This window comes from Malaclemys terrapin, chromosome 16, assembly GCF_027887155.1.
Source record: "Malaclemys terrapin pileata isolate rMalTer1 chromosome 16, rMalTer1.hap1, whole genome shotgun sequence".
Taxonomy (NCBI): domain Eukaryota; kingdom Metazoa; phylum Chordata; order Testudines; family Emydidae; genus Malaclemys; species Malaclemys terrapin.
The window spans coordinates 1,069,963-1,086,434 of NC_071520.1; the positions used below are offsets into that span (position 1 = coordinate 1,069,963).

Below are 16,472 nucleotides of genomic sequence, written 5' to 3' on the forward strand. Positions count from 1 at the left end.
GTTCCCGCCCAGCCCTTCTCAGGTGCTCTGGAGAATCTGCTCAGCAGCACACCCCAGCCGCCTGGACCCCTCACTTCTGCTTCTCCCTGCTCTTCCTTCCCGTTGGGCCCTCCAGACACACTGCTTTGGCACGTTACTCCGGCTTCACCTTCTCCCTGCTGTCCATCGCTTCCTACCTTGTCAGACTTTGCCCACCAGGCATTTGATCCAGAGCCCCTTCCTGTCTCACTGCCCCCAGAAAGGATCAGGCCGGGTGACCCGGGGAGAGGTTCTCGTTCTGCAGATACTGCTTGAACACTAGAGTTAAGGTAACAAGTGAAACTGGCAAGACTTCATCAGCGGCGATCCTGAAAAGGGAAGTTGGGCTGTTCCCAAGGGCAGGTGCAGAGAAGGGGCTCCACTGGCAGGGACAGGGTGGGAAGGAGAAGGGATTGCTCAGCGGGCCTCAGCGCCTGGCAGGGGGTGATTCTGAACTGGCTCCTGGTCTGAATGGGGAAGACGCGGGGCCGCAAGTGGGGAAGGAGGCAGGACCGCGCTCTGTGCGGAAGAGGGTGGCTGGCAGAGCTATGCACAGGCTGGAGTGGAGAGCTGGGACTCAGAGATCCTCACTGTGGGGAGCAGTGGGCTGAGGTTAGAGGAGGTGAAAGGCTAGCTTTCAGCTGGCAGCACTGTTGAGGGATGGCGCGAGCAGGCAGCGCTGGTGCTGGGAGACATGGGAAGACAGTGCAGAGTTAGTGGCTGCCCACCAGTGTAGTGCCCAGTGTGGTATGGAAACAGCAGGACTCTGGACGTTACTTGTGCTTAAAATCCTGCCTGCCAAAACCAGTTCAGCCTTCGAGCCTGAGGCACAGTATCTGTGAAGCCTGGGATGCTGCAGCTCTGGCCTCGGCTCTTCCCATCCCTGGCACAAAGGGCTGCGGTGAATGAGCATCCAGGTGAGCTTTCGTGGCCTAAAAATCTCAGGCATCTTGGCTGGGCTGCCATCCCCTCATGGCTGGGTTCAGCTCCCAGATTTGCGTCCTCATGCAAGCCCTGCAGCGCAGGGAACCTGGGCCTTGTTCCCACTGTCCCTGTGTGCAGCCTTGTGCATGGGAGAGGGGAGTGGAGCTTGGCGGTGACTGTACAGCTGCACAGGCACTGCCGAGCCGAGTAGAAGCCAGTGCACGGGTAATCCCTCAGCCTCTAGCTGTCTGTGCAGGGCCTGGCCCGGGTGCCACTTATCCAGTGGGATAGCTGACCTGAAGGTGTTCTTGCTCCCAGCTCTGCTTCCTCCTTGCCTGAGAAACCAGTGGGATGGGGACTGTGGCTTTAAAAGAAGCCGTCAGCGTTTCAGAGATGCCTGCTGCTCTGGGCGCTGTGCCTAGTGCTTCCTGTTAGTGTGAAGGCCCTACGCTGCCCAGGGCCTTGCTCTGCTGGGGAGTTGTTTGTTCAGGCTGATTGTGTTGGAAGCTGCCCTGGCGCGTAGACCAGGAAGTCCTGTGTTTCCAGGAACACGGTTCTCACCTGGGGTGGGGGCTAGCACATGCAGTTACTGCCCATTGTTGAGGAGTCTCAGCCATGCTGCCTTAAGCCAAAGCAGCTTCTGCTAGGCTAGATGTGACTGGTCAGCAGCTCAGTGGCAAAACAGAATGGCGGGTGCTGGGTGGACAGATCACTGCAGTTCTTAGAGCGAGAGCAAACAGGCCCAGTTCCAGCTCGTTCTGGTGACAATCTGCCTCCTGAGCTTTCCTGACAGATCCCAAAATTTTATTTAAAAAAAAATTTTATGGGGGGGAGGGGGAGGGATAGCTCAGTGGTTTGAGCATTGGCCTGCTAAATCCAGGGTTGTGAGTTCAATCCTTGAGGGGGCCATTTAGGGAACTGGGGTAAAAATCTGTCTGGGGATTGGCCCTGCTTTGAGCAGGGGGTTGGACTAGATGACCTCCTGAGGTCCCTTCCAACCCTGAGATTCTATGATTCTATGACAGCTGACCAGAGCTTGGCCCATCAGGGAGTAGAAGCAGAGCCTATGGGGATGCAGCTGGAGCACAGCCAGCTGAGGATTGCAGGACTGTGTTTTCCTCTTGTCTGGGATCTGGGCAGCCTGCTGGATAATGTCCCATATCGGAACTCTCCAAGGGGTCAGTGGTCAACTTCTGTGCCTCAGTTTCCCTATTTGTACTGACTTGCCCAAGGTGTCACAAGTCAATGGCAGAGCAGGGTCTAGAACCCTGTATGGGATGAGAGGTTTCTGATTATATAGAGGGGTCACTGGGTTCGGATTCTTGCTCTCACATAGCTGACTGCACCCCTCCAATCTCCCCAGTACCAGTGGGGCTGTGGGTGGGGCTGCGATTCCAGCATTAGCTGCCTTTCCCCCTATTGGAGATGTCCCCCTGCCTGGTCGGTGACGCATTGGGGTCTTTGGTAGAGGAGGTGTCTGCTGGGCTGATCAGCACAGCCTCAAACAGCTGGACTCCTGACGGAAGCAGCTGCTACAAAGTGACTGGGCCATGCTGAGAGGTGCCCCTAAATCTACCCTCTGCCCCCGGCTGGGCCATAGCCCAGGGTTGCGCTCCCCCTACCGCCACCCCCGTCTCCTCCTAATCTCGCTGTTGTGTACAGAGAAGTTGTTTCTAGCATCATTAAGTGTCAAGATCTGAGTGGCAGCTCAGGGTTTTGGTGAGTAAGTCCTGGCTGGGAGCAGTGGGTGCTTCTAGGGCACTGGAGAGCTGACAGGTTGGCTTTGGTAGCCCTAGTGGCAGATGTGTGGCAGGTTCCCGGCCAGACCATGTACTGTGGGAGGGCTGCGTAAGGAAACCTCAGGGCGTCTTCCTGCGTTGCCAGAGCTGCCTCCATGTGGCAGGGCTTGGGCAGGGCGACTGGAGCAGCCCCACTGCGATCCACTGATGGCCACTTCCGTGATCCGAAGGGACCCCTGGGACCCTATGACCTAACACATGCCGAGAACTGCCCTGAATGAATTCCTGTCTGACCTGGAGTGGCTGTTGGAGATGCTTCCGACGCCGGTTTAAAAACTGCCCACGATGGAGAATCCACCATGCCCGTTGGTGGATCGTTGCAGTGGTTAGTTACTCTCGCTGTTAAAAAATTGTGCCTTATTTTCCCGTCTGAATTTGTCTAGCTTCAGCTTCCAGCCATTGGATCGTGTTATCTCTTCCTCTGCTAGCCTGCGGAGCGCACTGACAATATCTGTTCCCCATGTAGGGACTTAGACTGATCACGTCACCCCTTACCCTTCTCAGAGCTAAACACAGAGCTCCTGGGATCTTTGCTCGAAGGTGTTTTCTAACACTGCAATCATTCTCGGGCTCTAAATTCATCTGGCTGAATAGCTCATTGGGCAGTGGTCTCTGCCTCAGCCTGTTTCCTGGCAGCCAGAGAGCTCTACTGATTCTCCCCTTCGTGGGGAGGCAGGCAGCTGCCTCGTGATTTGGACTTTGGTCCCAACTGAACACGTGCATCCAAAAACTATTGCAGGTTGTGGACGTTTGACACAGTTGGCAGCTGCGGGGGCTGCTGCTACCCCTCAGGCCTGGCCCGGCCTGTGGGTAGCAGGGGGTGTTGCAGCTGGTTAGATTGGAATGCGCTGGCATGGGAAGGTATCTGTCACTGCTCTTGCCTGGCTCCAGCCACTGCCATTATACTGCAGCCTTGACTTAGCCAAAGGATGTTCTGATGGAAGCGCTCCCTTGTTCCTCTTGCACAGAGCTACTGAGAGTTGTCTGGCTCCTACAAGATGGTCCAGCTCAGCAGAGTCTTTTTTGATACACCATGCCCAGTTAACCTGTGGAATTCACTGCCACAAGATGTGGCCAAGAGCTGCTTAGATTCAGACACTTATTGGGGCAAGTGTCCAATCCTTATCTACTATTGCAGTACACAGGGTCAGAGAGAGAAACCCTCATTCCAACTACTAATTGATGGAGGTTGGGAACAAACTTCCTGGGGAGACAGGTTATTCCTGAACTACCAGCTGGTGGGTTTTTGCACCTGCATCTGAAGTAGCTGGAGCTGTCTGCTGTGAGACAGGGTATTGGCCTAGATGGGTCTCAAGTCTGATGTGCTGTGGCAATTCCTAGGCTCCTAAGAAAGGGTCACTGGGGCCCTCCACTTCCTGGCTGCGAAGGTCGGCATTGTGGTGGGAAGCCAGCTCGCACTGCTGTCAGTGGGGGAGTGGGGCTGATCATTTGAGCTCACTCAAACACTATGTTGGTTTGGATGCACCAAAGCTATAGTAGAGTCAAGCTTCCCCTCCCCTAATGGGGGAGACGCCTCCTGCAACACTGCTGCCTCTCCTCCCTGGAGTGTGCCACCTCGTGCCCAGCAGCCTAGCCCTGGCTCAGCACCAGGGCTGCAAGGAGGAAGCAGCTTCCATATGTCTGGCTGCCTTCCACTCTTCCTCTGTGTGCAGGCACTCAGCTGTTCTCTGTCATTGCAGAGCTTGTATGAAGGCTGCGAGGATCAGTGCGCCCCAGGAGCCGGGAAGGGCTCTGTTTTGTTTCATAATACAAATCCCCAGCCTAGTCTGTGTTGTGGCTGAGTCCTGGTGAGGGCTGATCCTGATATATACCCTGCTTTGTCTTGCTGCTGACGTGGACTATGAAACTGCAACCATCCCCAGCTCCGGCTGCTGTCTCTGAACCTTTAAACTTTCCCCTGTGCTGCCCAGAGGCAGCCGCCCCTCCCCGGAGCTGCAGGGAGCAGTTGAGGTTCAGGAGTTAGCAGGGCCGGCTCCAGGCACCCAAGCACATGATTGGGGCGACACCTGGTAAGGGATGGCGGGGGGAGCGCGGCGCGGCATTCCGCGGGGGTGGGCGCTCCGGCGGCGCGGCGCTCGGTGGCGGGGACAGGCTCCGGCGCTCGGCGGCGCTCTGGGGGGGGGGCGGCTCCGGCGGCACTCGGGGGGGGGGGGGACAGCCAGCTCGGGGGCTCCGGTGCTCGGCAGGGGGGCGGGTTCTGGCGGCGCTCGGCGGGGGGTTCTGGCGGCGCTCGGCTGGGGGGGTGGGCGGCGCTCGGCTGGGGGGGGGGGGCAGCAAAAAAGCTAGAGCCGGCTCTGGGAGTTAGCATATTTGCATGATTCCCTTGAAATCATTAAGGAAGCCCTGGTGGCTCCATTCTGCCGGTGAATGGCCTAATTGAATTCCTGGGGTTTCCTGTTAGTTTTGCTCAGGGAGCAGGGAAGTGGCTCGTTATCCGCCCTGACACTTCCCCCCCCCCACGGACGCTTCCAAAATGCAGATTCCAGATCCCCACCTCCTGGACTAAGAGGGCTCGAGCAGCTCTTTGGCCACAGCTCAGCTGGCTGCAAAAACAAAACTGCAACACAATCTTGTTCCTCTGGTTCCTGGCGTGAAATGGCAGCTCCCTCGGATTACCTGGGCTTGCAGCAGCCAGGTCCCTCTCCCAAAGCTGAGGCCGAATTCAGGAGCAGGGCTGGGGGGGACAGAAGAGCCACCAAAGCAGTTGCAAGCCCTCAACCCCTGCAGGCAGCCTGGCATCTCTGCTGGCACCCTGGGGCTGCCGCCCCCAAGATCCCAGCATGGAGCTGGGCTGATCATTCGCACACTGTGAGGGTTCCTAATGTGAACTGGTTCCTGGTGCTGCAGGAATTTTCCTCTGAGCTTCCCGAGCAACTCGAAGCCTTGACTGCAGCTGCCCCAAGCTGTGAGTTTGATCCCCAGTCTGAGTGTTGGTGCAGGAGGGCGGGAGTGCTCTGGTTCTCAGCGTGCCTGAGGGTCACCCCATAGCGTGCTCCGAGCTGTACAGTGCCAGTGTTGGCAAGATGCCATAGTGCCGGCCAGCATTGTGTCTGCATGCCCGTCCCATTGCCTCTGTCAGGTGCTAGCCCAGCCTGGCCAGAACTTGGAGCTGGATGTAAACCCAAGCCTGTGGTGCTTCCCACAGAGCTGGGGAGCCAGCCTCGGCCTCTGTGCCAGATTGCCTTCTGCTGCTCTCCAGTCGCCCTGCAGCGTGCCTCACTCGCTGTCCTGCAGTGCTCTGTTCAATCAGCTGCTGTCTCTCGCCCATTAGTGGCTGCTCTTTGGGTGAAGCAAGTCTGTGAGCATCTAGCTAGTGAATCGCTCTGGGGTGCCAGTTGCTAGATGCATGTTAGATTGCTGCTCTCCTATCTGTGGCTAGCCCCCACGTTCATATCTGCCCCGCTGGGTTTCAGTGCCTGTCCCCCTTTGCCTTTCAGATCCGGCTGCGCTGCCAGAAGGGAATCCCGCCCTCCCTGCGGGGCCGGGCCTGGCAGTACCTCTCAGGGGGCAAGGTCAAGCTGGAACAGAACACTGGCAGGTTTGATGTAAGCAGTTCTCGTTTTCTCCTCTTCCTGTATGATCTGCAGCTTCCCAGAGGTTAGCGCTGCTGGTGCTGACTGCAAAATGAGCCCAAAGGATGTGCCCATGTGGGACGCTGCTGACATCTAGGAAGGCCACCCGAACTGGGATGACCTGCCCGTCGCCTGCAGCACCAGGTCATAGCAGCTCTCGCTTCCACATTGCCCTTCGCACCACTGGGACTGGATCTCCCTCCAGCATCCCAAGGGCTCACACCCACATGTGCTGCCCAGAGTGTTAGCAATTCACGATACAAACTACCCGCTCTGGGCTTTTGCACGGGTTTCCCTGACCTATCTGAGCTTTTGTTACAAGACCAAAACGGTCCCAGCCTGTCTGGTGTTGGTCTGTCCCTGGGGCTGAGGTGAGGGGCTTGGGGGCCAGTCTGAGTGGTGATATTTTGACTGGCTCCAATCCTGCCCTTTTGGTATCATCCATCGCTGCTCGCCCAGCTACTGCTGTGCAGGGCTGAAAAGCTGCATTGATCTCCTGTTTTAAACCCCTGGTGGCCGTGATCCTGTATCCGGCAGACACTAACCCCACCAGCTGCAGTGTGAGCGTCCCATCTTGTAGCGGTCGGTTCCCCCTTCCCTGCTAACGCTCTCTGGTAAGAATGCAGAATGCACATGCCTGATCTCACCGAGGTGAATGGCTCTGTGGCAGCTCCATAGTTCAGTATTAAATGTTGGGTATAGACACATGTGGCTACAGTCGAGGCAGGTACCGAGGCTAGTGCCAGTATAGCAGTAGCAATGGGGTAGACGCTGTAGAATAGTGTCTGTTTCCGATCAGGTGGCCGACTGCCCCTCCTGTCCCAGAGCTTTCTGCACTCCCCCCCCCCCCCCCCCAATGGCCCAAAACACAAAGGGGCAATCCCAAAATCAGGGCTAGGTAGTGCTAGTGTCTTATGGCCATCGCCCCGATCCCACCCCATTGCCCCAGCCATCATGTCCTACAGGCACCTCCAGCAACTGCTGCCCTGGCATCAGTAAAGCTAGGGGTTGCTTAGCATGTGCAGCTGGACACAAGGAGAGCCAGCGCAAACTAGATCTATTTTTAGTACCGTCGCCCATAGCAGCCCCAGTTGTGGCCCAGGACTGTGCCAGGTGTTGTACAGACACTGCTCCGAGGGGCCCTGCCTCAAAGAACTCAGTGCGACTAGCCACCCACAAGTGCTCCCCGGCACTCCCTCTATGCAGTGAATGTTGCTCGGGAGAAGGGGCTAACTGGCAAACAAGCCCCACCACTTCGGAGAAGAGGTGGGGGAGGGGGATTTTTGGTCTCCCCTCCGCTCCTTGCTGGGAACTGCTGAAGCAAACCTGAAAGCCAGGGCTCTTCTTCCCCCCACTTCCCCATAATGCCAGCTGCCCTCCTGCTGGGCTGTGCTAATCCCTGGGTATGGATCACTTAACCCTGATCAGCCGGTTATAAACACATTCCAGGGGGATTAGCACAAGAAATCTGAATTGAATGGAGTGAAACAAAGAGGTCAGAGCTGCTCTAAATGGAATCCACACTGCAGCTGTGTCTGCTACAGAGATTACCTATTGGGGAGCAACTGAGCACGTTCAGCTGCCAGTCTGTGCTGGGTGACTCTTGTAGTGTGGACAGGTGGGTGCTACTGTAGAAGATGAGACTGATCCCTCTAGGTCAGGGCTGAGGTCCACATTTGAGGCTGGGGGGCAGGAGGGGGCCCTTGCTGTGTGCTGTACTTGGGCCGAGGCTAGCTAGGACTTCATCCTCCACTCCCTCTCACCATCTCAGAAGAGCAAGTGCTGGGTCTAGGTGTAGCTGTGGCTCCTGTGGCCACCTGCTTTGACAGGACAGGTGAGCTCCAGCCAGCCTTACGGAGAGGCCTTCTGTCAAGTTTCCTGCTGCTGGCCTCCAATTCACCAGATTGGTGGCTCTGTTGGGGAAGCCCTCACCCGTCACTAGGGAGTGGCAGCTGATCTGATGACAAGGGGAGAAGTATGGCAGCAGTGGGGATGCTGGTAGTGCGGTTCCGGGGGCTGACAAGAGCAGAGGAGCTCCCAAGTGGAGCGGATGCAACCTGAGCTGGCTGTCCCAGTCTGGCCACGCAGGGCAGTTCTTGTTTATGGCTCACCTGCTTGGAGCCATTCCCTCAGCCCTCGGAGTCACAGCCCTTGACTTGCCAGGGCTTGCGTGTGGGACATGGCCTGAAGGAAGAGCTGACACCACAGCTGGGAGTGAGAAATGCCAAACCTCACCTCCTCATGGATTCAGGTTTCCATAGCCGCCATCTGACTCAGACTCTGTCACCCACCCGTAGGGGCTGCAGGGAAGGGACCCAGGTGTCTGAGGTGTGGGAGAGTGAATGTGGATCTGAAACCTTGTCCCATCCCAGCTGATAAGGGCTAGGGGGAGTCCCTTGGATTGTGCAGCTGGAATCTCTTCTCTCGTGGCTCCCCACGCAGGTGCAGGGCAAGGCACTTGGGGTTCTTGTCCTCTGACCCTGTTTTGGGATGATCTAGGGAGACAGAAGCTGCTTCACCATAAGTTGGAGCTCATTCAGGCCATGCTGTGAGCAATGACTGCAGGGCGCCAGGAGCCTCTCCCTACTGAGGTTGCACTCGAAGTTTCAGAACAAGCGGCCACCAAATAATGTGGTATTGCTGGCTGGGGCTGAGATGAGCCATTGACCGTAGGTCCTGGTGCATGCACAGGCTGCCCCGGTTCATACTGCCGCTGGCGGGTCATAGCTGCACTAAGATTAGGGCTGGCAGAATTGAGTTTTTAACATTGTATGATTTTGGTGGATATCAGTGTTCGGTTTTGAGCCTCTTTTTCAATGTTTGTTGATTTTTAAATTTCACAGTTGCAGGGAATTATGGGAGCATTTGACAGTTATTTAGTGACAGGCACTGAGATTCAGAAAGTTAAATTTTATAAACGGTTAAAACACACGTATATTTTGACATGTGATGTTGACAAAGTAAATACCCTTGATCAAGAGATCACACCTGTTTGCACTATTCATTTGTAACAAGCCTCATTCAAAAGTCAAAAACGCTGGGTTTTTACTCTGGTTTCAAACAGTGTTTTTTTTACTTGCCTAGCTGTAAATTTTATCATCCATGGAAATGTTTTTCGTCGGCTTCATCCTTCCAAGACGAACTAAGGCCTTGCTGAGAGGTGAACGTGATGTTTGAGGCCAGTGTGTGATGAGCTCCCCCAGCATACTGTGGTTACTCATGTGCTCTCTCCTTCCTAGGAGCTGGATCTCTCGGCGGGGGACCCCAAGTGGCTGGATGTGATTGAGCGGGATCTCCACAGGCAGTTCCCATTCCATGAAATGTTTGTGTCTCGGGGAGGACATGGGTAAGAGCTCCCACTCTCTGCCATGTGACTTGGTTGTTTGCAGCATCCATAGGGCCTGGTAGCTGAGGCTCTGGGCTGAGCCAGGTTACCTGCAGATCAGCTCAGTAGAGTCTTGTTTACTCCCTTCTCCAATGTCGCATCTGCCTCTAGCAGCCAGCCCACCCTGGTACTCAGACCCAGCAGTAATGGACATGGGCTGAGAGTTTAGGTGGGCCGGCTCCCTCTGTTGCTCATCACCTGTTGCTGGCTGTCTAGCTCCATGTTGAAACTCAGTCTTTGTGCAGGTTGCACTAGAGCCCCTTGACAGGCCTGGGGAAGGGTCTTGCAAGAGGGACGCTATGGGGTGGGAGGACGTGGACACGTGATCAAACACCAGAGGGGGAGCTGGCTATTCACACGAAGCATGGAGTGAAAGGGAGATGTGTATGTAGCAATGGGAGAGGCCTCTCCGGGTTACCTGGTAACCAGGTATGTCCTGAGCTGTGTCCCTCTGTGCGGATAGCTGCAGGCCTGGGCACGTCGGCCAATAGAGCGTGACTGAGTAGCTGGCTGAGTCGTCTCCCATGCTGTGAGTGCTGCACGCGCCAGCCCAGGTCTCCATCACACCAGTGCCAGGTTCCCAGTGCAAGGCAGATTCTCCCTCTCCCATCTGGAGAGGCGCTGGAGTCAGCTGCTGAGTCAGCATCTCCAGCCAGATCAGTGAGGGTGGGAGGCGGAGGCTGGTTGTAAGCCCCTTGATGAAACATGACTAACCTTGTTGAAGGGCTCCAGGTCTGAGAGGATGACGGGGCTAACAGCCTTGCATGCACCCAGTGAGAATAAGACACCAGAGCTCCCTGGGGAGTGTTGCTGATGAGATCAGAGCCTCAGTCTGGTTATCTGCATTGCAGTAGTGCTTGCATGGCCCTGTTGTGTGTGTGCATAAGAGCCCCGTCCAAAGAGTTTAATCTTGGTGGGGAAATGTCAGGCCCCGATGAGGTGACCGCCGTAACCAGCTGCCTGTCTGGGGCAGGACGTTACAGGTGTCAGGGCTTGGGCAGGTTCTGAGAAGAGTGGTGGAGCAGAACCCAGTGCAGAGCCTCGTTGGGCTGCGATCTGCTGTGCCTGGAAGGCTCCGTGCCACAGCCAACTCAAACTGCATTGGCCTGTGTCCTGCCCTCCTGGTACAGGAACCATGCTGAGATGGGCTGGAGTCATCTGGCTGGGCGAACTCAGGCCCTCAGCAGCATGGAATTGGTAGACTAGTGCCTGGTGTCTGACTGATTGAAAAGTGATTTTGTACTGAGGTCGGCGTCTACTTGATTTGCTGCTGTGGACTGGGAGGTGTCCCCTTGCAGGGCCCCAACCAGTGTTTGCCTCTAGCTCCTGGGACTCTAGTGGTGAGGTTCTAAGTAGATCTCTGTGTTCCCGGTACTGTGTGACTGCCCACCTATAGGTGCTGGGGCATGGTGTCCTTCCGGGGCTCGAGAGCCTAAAGGTGGGAGATCAGACACCACCCTCATGTGCCTCCTGTCCATGTCCCTGCTCCCTGTTGCTCAGTGGGTGCTGTTTCTCTGCAGGCAGCAAGACTTGTTCCGGGTGCTGAAGGCCTACACGCTGTACCGGCCGGAGGAGGGCTACTGCCAGGCCCAGGCTCCCGTCGCAGCAGTGCTGCTCATGCATATGCCTGTGGAGGTACTGACTGCACAACACCTCGGACAGGACCATTGGGGCCAGGGGAGGGCTCTGACACAGACACACCCCCACCCACCCACCTCTGGCCCAGATCATGGCCCATCCCCCTGCCTTGTTGGTACCGGTTCCACCTGGACTGGCCCTTGCACTGGGAAGAGCCCAGTTAGCTCCCTGGAGGTGGTCGAGGAGGCTGGGGGTGGAGCAGCTGTGAGAGAGTGAGGAGGGGTCCCTGCTTTCTTTCTGTCCCACGGATGATTTGCTCCTGCTTGCAGTGATCTCGGATCCCGGGGAGGGCATCTTCTAGCACAACAGAATCATAGAATATCAGGGTTGGAAGGGACCTCAAGAGGTCATCTAGTCCAACCCCCTGCTCAAAGCAGAACCAATTCCCAACTAAATCATCCCAGCCAGGGCTTTGTCAAGCCGGACCTTAAAAACCTCCAAGGAAGGAGACTCCACCACATCCATAGGTAACCCATTCCAGTGCTTCACCACCCTCCTAGTGAAATAATGTTTCCTAATATCCAAGGTGGACCTCCCCCACTGCAACTTGAGACCATTGCTCCTTGTTCTGTCAACAGAGCTGGCCCTCCTTGCGTGCTCCCTGCACAGATTGTCACGAGGGCTGGTTTGGCTGGTGTCCGGTGTAATGGCTCCAGCGGGATCTGACCCGTGCTAAGGAGAGGGAATCTCTAGTCCTCTCGGGAGACTCCCAGTCCTCCAGTTAGGTGGCTGGGAAGGGACCGAGGACTCCGCTGTGTTTGGAGACTGCAGGGCTGACACCCCCCAAGGAGGAGAGGCAGGGCAAGGGGCCATGGCAGCAAACCCCAGCGAGTGGGGCCTTTCCTGGGGTGTGCTGGTTGTGCCTAGAAGTAGGAGTTGCAGGGGAAAGGAGCTCTCGTAATGGGGGGTTACCCTCATTTTCAGCCCAAGGGGTGGAGTAGCTTCCTAGGGGGTTTGCCAGGGACTGCAGGACCCTGTGCCTGCAGGGGATGGGCTGTTGGGTCTCCCCAACTTTTGATTGTGGTGGAGGAGCTGCTGTAGCTGCCTTGTCTCAATTCTCAGCGGGTGGAAACCCAAACATTTCTGGCCCCTGCAGACAACCTTGCTCGCATGTGGATTGGCCTGCAGCCAGCCAGCCAGCCAGGGGCACCAGCGAGCGGCGGTTATCTCACTGGGTGCTGGCTGTAGAGCCTCTCCTCTCCCCAGTAATGTGTGCCAGGGCTGGCTGGTGCCTGCTCAGGCTGAGCTAAGGAGGCAGCGTGTAGGGCGTGTTCCTTTCTCCGCAGAAAGGACCCCCCCCCCCCCCATTCCTCCTGCTTGTTAAGCGGGCGGCCTGGGCAGTGCTCATTCAGGCGGGCAGACAGACAGCCAACTGCCCCTTGCACTGGGCTGCCGCACCCCCCCCCCCCAAAGGTATCGGAAGTGCTGTGTGCTCCAGGCCCTGGAGGGTATGGAGTCAGCCTAGGGAAACACTAAAGCAGGCATCCCACTGGCATTGGTTCTGGCTTATGCTCTGCCACATCTCCCCCCTCCTGAGAATGCCAGGGACTTTGTCTGCCCTCCAGGGGATGGGGCTTCCCTGCACCCGAGACATCGTAACTGCCAGGGCTGCCTGCCGTGGGGATTCCCGCCCCCGCTCTGGGTTATGGCAGTGTGGCATAATGGCTAATGTGCTGGCCTGGGACTCAGACCTGGGTTCTGTGCCCAGCTCTGCTGCTGGGTGACCTTGGGCAAGACCTTTCACCACTCTGTGCCTGTTTCCCCATCTGTAGAATGGGGATAGTGAGCCTGACCTCCGTGAGGCACTGGGGATCGGCTGGTAATGAGCGCTAGCAGAGAGCTGGGATTAATAAACTCCTCCTGGAGCGCAGCCATGTTTGTGTCTGGGCTGCACAGCACAGGGCACGGTCTCGAACTTCCTGGGGCTCTGTTCCCTGAGCCCTTCCCATCTCAGACACGGGTCCCCGCCACCAGCATTGACCAGCCTGGCTTTCCGGTGTGCTCAACCTGGGCTCCCACTGAGGGTAGGAGCTGGGTGCCCAGCCCTCTGAAAATCGGGAATGAGGTGCCTCTGGGCAGGCCTGGGAAAGGGATGGTGAGGGCCCAGGGGGAAGCTTGCTGCATGGCCGCAGGGAAGGGGGCAGGCCCTTTGGGCGCAGGCTGGCCCTGCTTTTAGGCACAGCAGTACCGCTACACAGAAGCAGGGTGCCCATAGGGCTGCGTTTCCCCTTGCTGGGCCCCGTGGCTTGGGAGGAGCAGCACTGGCAAGTGGGGGGGCCTGGGGCTGCACTGACAGCAGTGAGTGCATGGAGGGCATCTCCAGCAGGGCTGCAGCACATGCCACCCTGTCCTGCACTGACTGCCTGTTCCCTCCTGCAGCAAGCCTTCTGGTGCCTGGTGCAGATCTGCGAGAAGTACCTCCCCGGCTACTACAGCGAGAAGCTGGTGAGTGAGGGTGGGCAGGAGGGAGAGGTCCCTCGGACACCTCTGAGCCTGCCCCCCAGAAAGCAGCTGGTAGGACAATTGGCTTCCTCTGCCTGCGATAGTCACCAGGGGCTGCAGGTGGACACCTCTACCAGAGCAGATCCCGGAGAGGGTCGAGTGTGGGGGCTCTGTAGCAAAGGGCCTGTTGGGCCACCTGCTCCAGAGGGAGGGTAGCCGCAGGGTTAGGCTCTGGGCTGGGAGATGGGGGTTCAGTCCCCAGCTCTGCAGGACTGTGTTGCTGGGTCCTGGGGATGCTGCTTCCTTGGCCCTGCCTCGCTGGCTGGGTGCAGAGGCTGTTCTGCGCCTGGCCCAATGGGTTCCTGGGCGCCTCGGGTGCTGCTGAGCTATGTGTCGGGTTAGTCCAGAAAGGGCCTGTCCTGGATAGATCAGAGAGGCAGGTGGATGCTCCAGCCTTCCAAAAGCAGCTCTGTGGCTAGGCCGGGAGCAGCTGCTCCATGCCCATCACAGGGATGTCTAGAGCACCCATGGGGAGCTGCTTTGGGTTTCTTTTGTCCAGCCTGGGGCAGTGACTGCTCATGCCGGGGGGGGGAGGAGAGAGAGGGGAGCCGAGTGCCGTGAGCTGACCCTGTGCTTGCAGTAGCTGTGTAGTCGCAGCAGAGTGTGAATCCCGCTCACATATTGAGATCTTTATCTGACACAGCAAAAGGTTCTGTTCACAGGCTCCGTTTCTCCCCCTCCCCAAACAGAAGTCCTGCCAGTCCCCTCCCACCGCACATGGCCCTGGGCACCTCACTTAGACTGCATTGCCACTGTGGGCAGGGCCACTGGCTTGCACCAGACTCTTAGCAAGGACTGGCTCGTCCTCTGGAGGACAAACCCCTTCTCTTCCCCCCCCGCCCCTCCCTTCTGCAGTATCTGCTCCCACTAGGAGGGCAGCGTGTTCCCATAATGCATCGGGAGTGGGTCACTCCGAGGAAGGGAGGGGGGAGTTGCAGGGGGACTGGGGTTTCCCAGTGTGTTTCTGCACTGGTAGGACGTGCCCCTGGCTTGGCAGCCCTAGAGACTGAGCTCCAGCAGCCATGCAGAGTGGACTAGGAAGGACGACCATGAACTGGGACTCTGTGGCTCTGGGTCCAATTTCTGGCTCTGCCAGACACCTGCCGACCTTAACAAGTTGCTCACCCCCTGCCTCTGTTCCCTCCTGTACAATGGGGGTGATGCTGACCCAGCTGCGGGGCGCATGTGAACCTGGACCAGTGGTTCTCAAACGTCTTGGCAGCCCCTTTCACACAGCAAGCCTCTGAGTGCGTCCGCCCCCCCTTCTAAATTAAAAACTCATTTTTATATTTAACACTATTTTACATGCTAAACTTATAACCTTGTTGTTTAAACTGAATTTACCTTTTCTCACCACTTTTAAATCAAGACTAAAATACATTTTTATTGAATTGTTATAAGCAAAAAATTATTTTGTAACTAGTTACTGTTTTAATACTGGAGGGACGCAAAGAAACTTTGTTAGTATCACTTTTCCCAGCAAACTTAGCGCCCCATTGCCACCCTTACTTCTGTGCTGCTGCTGGTGGCACGCTGCCTTCACAGCTGTTCACACCTTCCTCTTGGCACATGGGGTCAGCCCCAAATACCCAGCCTCTGCCTCAGCAGCCTGTCAGGATCCCAGCTGGAGAGGGTGAGAAATGGAAAGCCCTGTAACTTGGAGCATGGTAGCACCACCGTAGCCAGCCGGGAGTTGGTGCAGTTGGCCCTGCCTCTCCCGTTGGGTTGTTGCTGGTAGACGGCAGCTGTTTGGCTGTTTCTTGGTGACTATAAGTGTGTGGATGGCGGGTGGGCACTGTTTGGGGGGGATGGCACATCCCTGGTCCACCCCAGCAGCGCCTCTTCCCCCCCCCCCCCCCCCCCGTAATCTGCCGCTCTCCCTGCAGGAGGCCATCCAGCTGGATGGGGAGATCCTCTTCTCACTGCTGCACAGATTCGCACCCATGGCTTACAAGCACTTGAGCAAGCAAAAGATCGACCCCATCCTGTACATGACTGAGTGGTTCATGTGCGCCTTCTCCAGGACCCTGCCGTGGAGCTCCGTGCTGCGTGTCTGGGACATGTTCTTCTGTGAAGGTAGCACATGGGTCCCCAGCTGCTCTGTGCTCAGACTGGGACCTAGCTTGGGGACATCTGGGGGACTTGCCAGCCTGGCCCCCAGTTCAGCTGTCTGCACCGAGGGGAGCCATGTTCTCATGGCCCCGACGTAGAATTCTAACCCATGGGGCCTGGTTCTATTCCTGCCTCTGCCACTGGCTGCCTCTCTGCCTCAGTTTCCCCATCTGTAACCAAGTACTCAGAGATCTTTGGCTACAGAAGTGGAAATGATCAAACCAACACACCTGCTCAGCTTGCCTGTGCTGGCAGGTAACAGTGCAGTGGGAGCTGCTTTCTGTCAGGTTCAGCTGGGCTACAGCAGCTCTTTGGTCTCGCTCCTGGAAGGACAGGAGCCTCTGTGCGTCTCAGGAACAAACTGGATTGGCCGTTTAACGTGGGGATACAGATCACTAGTGCTGAGCGTCTCCCTGTGCTGAACAGGGCCAGGGCAAGAGCAGAATCCCATGTACTCCATCTACCAGCATCCCAGGCCCTTCCTGTCCCCATGACACTGAG

General features: G+C 57.0%; 1 protein-coding gene across 1 annotated transcript in view; it reads left to right on the plus strand.

The window, feature by feature from the left end:
• TBC1D10A (TBC1 domain family member 10A) overlaps positions 1-16,472 on the plus strand; it is a 52,529-nt gene that overhangs the window by 29,098 nt on the left and 6,959 nt on the right. The window contains exons 3-7 of the mRNA XM_054006019.1: positions 6,200-6,307; positions 9,574-9,680; positions 11,240-11,354; positions 13,737-13,802; positions 15,746-15,935. Coding sequence (XP_053861994.1) covers positions 6,200-6,307; positions 9,574-9,680; positions 11,240-11,354; positions 13,737-13,802; positions 15,746-15,935 — 586 coding nt within the window. The remainder of the gene's footprint in view (positions 1-6,199; positions 6,308-9,573; positions 9,681-11,239; positions 11,355-13,736; positions 13,803-15,745; positions 15,936-16,472) is intronic.